Genomic DNA, 10899 nt, shown 5'->3' on the forward strand with positions numbered 1-10899 from the left:
GTCATAGAAGCCCCCACCAGTGGAGCTTGGCCGGCCAGTTGAGGCAAGGTGGATCTATTTTTGCTAAAATAGAAGGTGAGCTGAGTGAAGCAGAGTGTTCCCCTTTTGAATTTTTCTTACATTGCCTTTACTTGTTTGCACCTAAATACTTGCAGATCGAGATGGATAGGAGATGGATTTATAAGAGTGCACCATTTTCACTAGACTTTATGTCTGGCGTTCAACAATTCATGGAACATGTCAGAGGTAGATATGGTGCAGATGACAAAATCAAGTGTCCATGCCGAAAATGCCTAAACCAGAAAGAAATAAGCCAAGATGATGTACAAGAGCATATCGAAATCAATGGTATGTCTAGGTGCTGTACTAGGTGGATTCACCATGGAGAGGAAGATAATGATGTTGGTCAAGATGATGATGGAGAACTTGCTGTTGTACCTGAAGATATGTCATGGGATGGAAATGAACAGGCACCACTTGATGAGGAAGGACAAGCTGAAGATGTCATAGAAGATAGTGCACGGGGAGTTCAGGGGATGATTCAAGATTTGCACGCGGTAGCAAGCCATGGCTTTGGTGGTGACTTATATAAAGAAATCATAGAAGAGGCAAAGCGTGAACTTTATCCAGGTTGCATCGAAGAGTCTAGGCTAACTTTCATTATTAAGCTGCTGCATATAAAAGTGTACAATCGGATGACAACATCTGGGTTCGATGCATTCCTTGCATTGCTTTCATCATCTTTGAAGAATGTGCCCGGCCTTCCTAAGTCATATAATGAAATGAAAGCTCTGCTTCGGAAGCTTGGTTTTGGTTATGTTTCTATTGATGTGTGCAAGTATGATTGTGCCTTATTTTGGAAAGACCATGAAGGCAATGATCGTTGCCTAGTTTGTGGATTCACACGATGGAAAGTGAACAAGGAGGGCAGAAAGAAAGTTCCTCACAAGGTTCTTCATTACTTTCCAATTATTCCACGCCTTCAGAAGCTTTTTATGTCGAAGGAACGGACACAATATGCAAGATGGCACAAGGAAAAGAGGGTACCAGTTGAGAATGAAATGAGACATCCTGCTGATGGGGAAGCTTGGAAAGAATTTGATGAGACTTTCAAGTCTTTTGCAAATGATCCCTGCAGTTTGAGGTTAGCCATTGCTATAGATGGATTTAACCCATTTGGGTAGATGACCAATTCATATAGCATATGGCCAGTGATAGTGGTTCCATACAATTGGCCACCATGGATGTGTATGGACCAATCCAATTATATGCTTGCTTTGCTAATTCTAGGCAAAAAATCACTGGGCAAAGATTTCCATGTGTTCATGCAGCCTCTAATAGCAGACTTAATTACTCTTTGGGGTGGTGTCCCTACTTATGATGCTGTTGAAGGCAAAGAATTCAGACTGCGTGCAGCGATTCTATGGGGAATCAATGACTACCCTGCATTAGGCACCTTGTTAGGCAGAACCACAAGGGGTTACTTTGCATGTGTGCATTGTGATGAGAATCCATGTTCTGAATGCCTGAGAAACAAGATTGGTTTCATAGGACATAGACGTTTCCTTCCACATGACCATCCCTGGAGGAAAAACAGAACTTTTGATGGCCACCATGAAAATAGAGACCAGCCAAGGAAATTTAGTGCAGATGAGGTTATGGCAAGGTTGGATGAAATTAGCTATGTTCTAGGCAAGAATCCAGATATGCCAAAATCAAGAAAAAGACGCCATAATGGAGAACCAGTTTGGCATTTGAAGGTTAGCTTGTATGATTTGCCATATTGGTCAAAACTGAAGCTACAATACAACCTTGATGTTATGCACATAGAGAAAAACATATGTGACAACATTTTGTCAACTCTACTTAATATTCCTCACAAGACAAAGGACACAGTCGCTGCTACACTAGATTTGGAAGATAGAGGTATAAGAAAAGAGCTTCATTTGGTGGAATACTCCTCAAAGCCCAAAGCTTGTTACGTTCTAACACCGGAAGCAAAGAAAAAGTTCTTGGAGTATGTGAGCAATGTTAAATTTCCAGATGGCTACGCCTCTAATATATCAAGATGTGTCAATCTGGAGGGAGGAACAATGCATGGGCTAAAAACACATGACTGTCATATACTGTTTCAGCGTATTTTACCAGCTGCCCTTCGTGGTTTGGTGCGCAAAGATGTATATGAAGTACTTGCTGAATTGGGAAGGTTTTTTAGACAACTTTGCTCAAAAACTATAAAGGCTGATGCACTACACCAGATGAAGAATGATATTGTCATTATCCTTTGCAAGTTGGAGAAAATTTATCCTCCTGCATTCTTCGATGCTATGGTTCACCTAGCAGTACACTTACCGGATGAGGCACTCCTTAGGGGACCAGTTTAGTACGGGTGGATGTATCCCATTGAGAGAAGATTGGGCACCTTTAAGCGTTTCATCCGCAACAAAGCAAGACCAGAAGGATCTATTGCAGAGGCATACACTGCCTATGAGTGTATGACCCAGTGCTCAACATATTTCAGTGACATTATTAATAGGTTCACTAGGCCCGAGAGAAACTTAGATGGAGACATGTCACCCAATGGTTACTCTATTTTTGCACATGGTATTAACCTATTGGGTGCTTCAAAGTTACATTACGAAGATAAAGACTATGACTCTATGGTTTGGTTTGTTCTAAATAATTGCGAAGATGTTGATGAATACAAAGAGTGAGTAATTGTTGTGATGTCATTGCATATAACTTTATTCAATATTGGTGTCACAAAAACTAATTAACTTATTCCTTTATTGCAGCTTGTACAGGGAAGAATTAGAACACCAACAGGTGAATGATATTGAAAAAGTGATGTCAACACAATTCGCTGCATGGTTCGAGAAACATGTGTGTGCAACTTAAGAACCTTTGACTAAATAATTTATGATTCAGTATATTTTCAAAGTAACTAATTCTCTATCTTTGCAACCTATAGATTACTAGATTGAAATGCAAAGGCACAACTGACATTGATGAAGACCTATACTCACTTGCATGTCGGCCGATCAACCATGTGCGTTCATACATAGCATGTATAACCAATGGGGTAAGGTACCACACTAAGGCTCGTGAAGAACATAGGCAGACACAAAACTCCACTATCAAAACTGAGGGTACTCACAATGATGGCACTATTGACTTCTATGGCACAATCACAGACATTATTGAGTTGACTTATGCTAAGAACAACAAAGGAAATAGAACTATTATCTTATTGCGGTGTGAATTTTACAATCTTGAGGGAAGGACATACTAGATGAAAGATGATGGTTATTTCAAGAGCATTAACATCCAAGGCCGATGGTATAAGAATGATCCTTTCATTCTAGCCACAGAAGCTTCACAAGTATTTTTCTTGGAAGATAACAAGTTAGGCCCATCATGGCTAGTGGTACAAGATTTTGGCCACCGACATATATTTGATGTAGAAGAGTCCAACACAAACCAACCAATCCATGAACAAGTGCAGATGAGATGTTAGGAGGCATACCAAGAGGAGAATACTTCTTCCAGAGATGGTATAGTTGGGGACATTTATCTTGAATGGATTTGCTGCACATGGATCAGCCAGGCAGCCCTGTCAGTAGAGACCTTGTCGAGAGCATCAGTCGACATGAACATATAGCTCAAGGTGAAGAAACATACGGCGAAGATGAAGATGAAACCTTCCTTGAGTACCATAGTCCAGATGAAGGCAATATGTCAGATGAAGACAGTGATGATGACTAAACTTTGCATTTCTAGAGATTTTTGTGAACCATCCACTTCTATTAGTGATTCTGTTGTAATTCTGAACCATGAACTTCTATTAGTCATTCTGTTGTATTTGTGAACCATGAACTTCTTTATGTGCCTTATTTTGTTGTAAGACATTATATGCAATGGTTATGTTTCAATGGATATTTCATTCATGATGCAAGTTACTCAGGCTATAATGCTGCCCATATTTCATGGACATGATATATGTATATACTGTTGCCCAGAAAACATGCTGCAAGTTTATATGACACATGACATTGTCATGTAAAATACAAAGTTTGTCATGGAATGCCCAAAAATCTGGAGTAGGTTATATTTCTGAGATTATGACCAAAGACAATGTCATGGAAACTACAAAATTGTCATAATATATACATTGTGCCAAAATTTCACCCCACACAGGTTACACATCAAACATAGATCATAATTGCACAGGTTACATATTCATGCACACAAGAGAGGTCCAAGAGCACAAAGGCCCATAGTTCATACATGTCTTGCCAAACACATACATCCAGCACAATAGGTTCAACATGTTCTTGCCAACACTACAGCTTTTGTCAACATTACAGACAAAACACAAAGGCCCACACTTCATCACAATTGCCTACTTCAACACAACAGCTACAACCAAGAAGATGACCAACAAAAGGAATATTGTTACATTCACACATCCACACACAAGACAAATGCAACTTCCTATGCCTTCCCTGTTCTTGCCAACCATCTCCTTGACCTTGTTCAGATTTTCCTCTAAGCTTTCAATTTTTCCCACAAGCTCAGGAACATCTGTTGTCGAAGCTGCTGCAACGGTTGGGTGAACTGATGGTAGGTATCCATTATCAACAAGAAACACCACATACTCTTCCTCAAACCAATACCTAGAACATGACCTCTGCATCCAAATTACAACAACAGGGAATGAAATTAGGGCAAACAAGAACAAAATTTGGGCAATGCAAATTGAGCAACCGCACTGACATTTCCATAGCTCTTCCTAGGACACTTGAAAAATCTCTTTCCTTTGTTAGACCCAGACTTTGTCGTGGCAGCAAACACCCTAACATCCCTGCAATCTAGGCATCTAGTCAATGGCAACCCAGTCACATCATCGATCCGTGCCTGTAGATCGACGGCACTGGCCAGAGGCGTAGCATCCACAACAGCAAGGGGTCCGGGTTCCTGGGCACTCCTAGCTGCGCTTGAACGACGATTGCGAGCATTAGATGATGAAGCCTGCGACATTAGCCCTAATTAAGAGAGAGGGGATTGATTAGGAACTACAATGGCAACACAAAGAGGAGCAAGGAGGGGGATGAGGGTGATACTGCCGACCAAATGGAGGGGGGACAGGAGGAGAATGACGGTGACACTGCCAACCATGCGCACCTAGGGAGTAGGAGCACGCAGCCTACAAGGTGATGGAGTGGCGTCGGTCACCTGGAGATCCGCGCTCCGCCGGCCACTGCTTGCAGCGGATCTTGAGCTGCCTCCACCCAGAGGCCGCCACGCCGTCAGTTGGGGAGAGGTGAAACTGTCTCCGCCCTGAGCCCTCTCGATGCCGGCCAGGCTCGCCCAGATGCCGCGACCCACCCTCCGCTCGCCGCCCTCCGCTCTGACTAGGGGCCGCCGCCGGATATCCACCACCGCCGCCTGCTTCAGTCCAGGTCGGGGAGACGGGAGAGGGGACAACTGAAACTAGTCAACACAAAAATGGGTAGGGTCCACCTGCAGGGGTATATTGCCGTTGGAGCGCGTCTTTTATTTGGGAAAAAATAAGGTGACGCCAGAAAACCGTCACATAAAGACAGGTACTAGCGTCACAAAAAGAAACCGTCAACCGGCAGCTGGTGAATGACAATTTGTGACGAAAATTTATACCTTTCTGTGACACAAAGTTCAGTGTCGTCATAAATAGTTCTGAACCTCGTGAGTTTGTGACGATAGGAAAAATTTCGTCACAAAATGTAACATTATATGACGAAATCAGTCCTCGTCATGAGGAGTTTTGTCATAAAAAGAAGGATTTCTTGTAGTGTCATTAGATTTATTTCTATTAAATGGTTGAATGATGATGAACTGTTTCTTTCATAAAAAGGGTTCGGTTACTTGCAGTTATTGGCTTAGCATGAACTAATTATTGTTATATCTTATTGCCATTGACTAACATTTGTTTAAACAATGATATTCATCCAGAGTGATAACTGATTCTTCTTACACGACCTCATGAGCTTTAATCGATTTATTCTTATGAATATGCTGGAATCGACTATTTAGTCGATCTCCTTTCATATCGGCTCTCAGAGCCGCACATTCGGGACTGTCTGGACAACACCGTCACGTTTCCGCCCTTAATTACTGATAAACTTTCTCTCCTTGTCAATTGCAGGGTTAAATTGACTGGCGTGTCTCGGGAGGAGTGCGCAGGATCGACCATCCCTGCGCTGAAGCTAGGCAGATCCTCAACTCCATCAAGCGGACCCTTCCGGCTTGCTACGTGTGTCCTCGGCACGAGACAAAATTCCGTGTCGACACTTGGAAGTCATGTATATACTTGAACACAATGTGAAAAGTATATATACGATTTTAATTAGTGCTCTACTATATATTTTAGCATCAAATCGTATCCAAGTAAAACTATTTAGGACAATGTAAATACTCCATATTAATTGTGCCCAAGATTGAGCTAAAGAATTCGAAACTAAAAGTGTGAGAGATAGTCTAGAATTTCTTACTATCTTTTATAGATTTTTTACTGACTTTGGAACAGAGAAAAGGCTAGGGTGAAATAAGTTTGTACTCACTCCATTTTAAATTATAAGACATTTTATTTTATCTAGATACATTGTTTTTACTATGTATTAGATACGGTGCTTAGAAAAAGCTATTAATCTAGAAAATTAAAGTTAAAATATCTTATAATTTGAAACGAAGAGAGTACGATTTTTTTTTCGGCACACATGAACCGAACAAGGTGAATCCATTTTGCTTTCGAAGAAATTTAACGAGAGGTTAAGGTCAACGAAATTCCATGTCACCAAATTTCTGCACTGTCTCTATAGAGTATATCGTACGGAATATTTCGTTTTAACTATCCATGTCGCGACAGTAGCTTGAGTCGACACAAAACCCCAACTGATTGCTGTAATGTGAACTTATATTTATTTGTTGCCAGCTTTCCTCAACGACTGTCTACTTTCTCTCTCTTGGTCTACAGTATATATACGCTGCATATATACACATAGACCCCCTAACCTGAAGGTGCTGTTGAAGGATGCTACTCCGACTACGGCCTTGTTTAGATCGCAAGTTTTTTCACTCTCTCTCCATCACATCAAATCTTTGGACACATACATGGAGTATTAAATGTAGATAAAAAAATAACTAATTATACAGTTTGATTGTAAATTACGAGACGAATCTTTTGAGCCTAGTTAGGCCATGATTGGACAATAATTGTCAAATACAAACTGAAAGTACTACAGTGCTAAATACTGATTTCTAACCTCAATCTAAACGAGGACCTACGTATCTGGCTAGCCCACACAGCTTGCACTGTACATGTGCAGTAGGTTTACAGAGGCCAACCAAATGACTGGTGTGTGAGCTTCTCGAGATACACTTACACATATCATATCGATGGAGTAGTCAAGAATGGATGTCTCCTAATGCTGGATCATCGCTTCCGGTCGATCGATATGATGTCTAGCTAGCTCTGAGTTCCTGCGTCCTACCGCTCGCACAGCCACTTTAATCAGCAAGGCCTGCATCCATGAGAAGCAGCTAGCAGCAGCATCAACTGGACATCTCTCTCTCTCTCTCTCTCTCTCTCTCATGTTTCGCAAAAAATAAAGCCTAGAGACCTTTGCAGATGCAAAGTTTAGGTGTTTATTTACACGCTGCCAAAGCATGCATGCATGGCCGGCGACAGACCAGCTACCAGTGTGAGCAGCTTGTAGCCCTGGCCAGCCCTAAGCTTAGCTTCCCTGCTGTCTTCGGCACCCTTTTGATCTTTAGCTGCTGTGCCGCCCCCATTTGGCACGCATATTAACAATAACAAAAATCCAAGCGCATGAAGTTCTCAGATCGCACTCGCACTCGCACTCGCACTCGCGCGGACAGAATCGAACAGGAAAAGAGAAGAAAAGGATATGAAGCCAAGAAAGAATGTGGATGAAACCGGAAAGCGGGAAACAGGAGCAACAAAAAGAGCCTTTTCTTTTTGGATTATGCCTTCCTGGTGAGTTCTTGTGTGAACTTTAGTCTTTAGGGTTTGGACATTGGAGAATGGAGATTGGACTATAAATTGGGCTTAGAAATTGTGGATTTATGAGCCTAGAATTAAATGAAATCTGTTATTTTTTAGTAACTTGAGGCTTGAAATCTCAAAGAAAATGAAATTGAGGCATGAAGAAATCAAATATTGCATTTTCATAAACACGGGGCAAAAAGGTCGCAATTTGGTTAATTTACAATCATATATATTGAGCTTTCTTTTTAGTTTTACCATATTGTATATGAAAATTTTGGCTAGGACTATCCTGGTTTCAAATCCTGGGTCCGTCAATGCATACATGCATGCACACTTACCACCTATGAATACACCCACACACACGCTACCCTACGAGCACCTCCGAAAGACCAAAACCGGACCAACAAATCTAGACACTTTCTCCGTGAACGCCTCCAGCTTCTCTTGATCTTTTGCTAGCAATAAAATCTTATGCGTTTTGCATATTGTTTTGCAGTCTTATGGGTTCCATGAAAATAATCAAACATATTTCGTCAAAAAAAAATCTTGGGACATGCATCCGTTCTAAACGCAAGTCTTACACCGAAAATAATGGATGGCTGCAGATTGTTTTTGCAGGAGAAAAAAAAAGAATATATGGTTGCAAAATAAAGGACGAGGAAAGCTGGAAAGGCATGTACTGTATGGGAGAACAATGTTGTGCAAGACTTGTGTCGTCGTCAAGGAAAACGGCGACAGAGCAAACAGACAGGTGCTACACTGCCACTAGCTACTCGTACAGCCGTAGTATACATGCTTGCATGAAGTCGTGCCCTTGTCTGTCGCTTTCAAACCCTTGGCCGCAAAATTTTACACATATAAATACAAATTCAAATGGGTTCAGGGGTTAGTGGGCATGTTTGGTTGCCAGCCACAACTTGCCACGTTACTTGTGGCTAGCCACATTATGTGGTAAATTGAGAGTGTTTGGTTGACAACAAAGGTGTGGCAAAAACAATGTGGCAACTGTTTGGTTTATGGTTCCAAATGTTAGGCAAAATGTTGTGGTAACCGTTTGGATGCAGCAATATATTGGTCAAAATAATGCATATCCACTAGTATATTTGATAAAAAGTGATAGTATTACCATGTACTGTTTAAATCATATTATGCTAAATTAGATTAAACTAATAAGTAAGAAATAATAGCCTAAATGTAAATTGAGTTGACCTCATTTTAAAAAAAAGTTCAAACACATGCTTATCCTTGAGCCATGGAGTGGATAAGTCTTATCCTTGAGCCATGGACCAACCGACCGCTGCTATCTCAGATGGCCAGACCAACCTCCCGTCGCCGCTCTTCCAGCCTCCGCACTCGCGCTCCTGGATGCCGTGCTCGTCCTCTCTCTCGCCGCTCGCTCTCCTGCCGGCACCTCCCGGTCCCGGCCGCCGCTCACGCTCCTGCTGGCCCTTCTGCTCCGCGTGCTACTGCCTCAGCGTCCTCGCAGGCAAGGGCGACCTCGCGATGGGCTTCGCGTCCTCGCGGCGAAGGCGCTTGCGGGGTTGAGCACGTCATGGTGGGAGGGGCAGGCTGCGCGGGGCCTGGATGGCGGCATGTTCGTGGCGTAGGAGATGTGGCGGTAGAGCAGCTTGCGTCGGAGGCGGAAGAAACTGCCCGCCACACATTCGACCGCGAAAGCTGTGGCGAATGCTTCTCGTGGCGAGCCTAACCTCTAAGTACTCAACCAAACACCAGTCTAAGTGGCAGATTGTGGCAAACAACAAGTGGCAAACCTAACTTGAGGTGTGGCAGATTGTGGTGGGCAACCAAACAGCTGCTACGTCTGATCTAGACAGTTGAGCCCGGCCGGCCCGCCCTGGTGGCACTTGTGTTCCATCAAAAAGAAGCCCGTATGGTTTCAGGCTTTCAGCTGGAGAGACATGCATTGCATGCAGCTGGGACTGGCACTGGGTCCCGTGAGTGTATCCGTCCCATCAGATGATCAGATGCATGCAGCGAAGCGTGGCTGGAGCTGAATCAAATCGCCGGCCGGCCGGCCGCTGGCCACGAGATACCTCTCGCCCCTGCTGTGCTGTGCTGTGCTGGTACTCCTACCTGGTAGCCGGTACTACATGCATGGATGCATGGCCCATTGGCCCGTGTACCCTGTAAAAAATAACACAAGGGGCAGTAGAGGCACAGCGATCAGATCAGCTGATCGTAGGGTGGCAGCCACTTTGTGTGCTGTCAATCAACCTATGGCCGGTGAAAACCTACTAGCCATGGCAGGAACTAGGAGTCTAGGAGTACCAGTAGTACGAGCTAGCCAGTGACTGGACTAGTACTGCAGTACAGTTCTCGCATCTTCTGGTGACTGGTACACAAACAAGGGGACAAATCCGTTGACAACGGCGACAGAGATTGTCGGGTTAAGCAACCATTTGGATCGGGATTTGTTTGTTTGAATAAAATTAAGACAAAAGTAAGGAAATGCAACAGATAGGAATTTTTCCATTCTAGTGCAGTCCTTCAACTTGCTCTACGTTCCCTGTTCTTAGAAATAAAATAAAAAGCCTTCTAGATTGATCTTTCCTCCCTCCGTCTAAAAAAAGCACTTCTCGCATTCGAGAAACCAAATGTTTTCATATTTAACCAAATTTATATCAAAAGGGATTAACATTTAAGATACAAAATGAATATCATTAGATTCGTTACGAAATATACTTTCGTAATAAACCGATTTAGAGACATTAATGTGAATACTATTCACTGTAAACTTGATTGAACAACTTTAATAGACAAGAATACCATAGTTGCATTCTTTTTATGGACAGAGGGAGTGCAACTCAACTTTTGATACCATGTGTACAAAT

General features: G+C 42.7%; 1 protein-coding gene across 1 annotated transcript; it reads left to right on the forward strand.

The window, feature by feature from the left end:
* The first annotated feature begins 230 nt into the window (after nucleotides 1–230).
* On the forward strand, nucleotides 231–1184 carry LOC136535442 (uncharacterized). Its single transcript, XM_066527702.1, has one exon. It carries the CDS (start codon nucleotides 231–233, stop codon nucleotides 1182–1184), a length of 954 nt encoding a protein of 317 aa, XP_066383799.1.
* Nucleotides 1185–10899: the final 9715 nt, after the last annotated feature.

The sequence above is a fragment of the Miscanthus floridulus genome, unplaced genomic scaffold, assembly GCF_019320115.1.
Source record: "Miscanthus floridulus cultivar M001 unplaced genomic scaffold, ASM1932011v1 os_933_2_3, whole genome shotgun sequence".
Lineage (NCBI taxonomy): Eukaryota > Viridiplantae > Streptophyta > Magnoliopsida > Poales > Poaceae > Miscanthus > Miscanthus floridulus.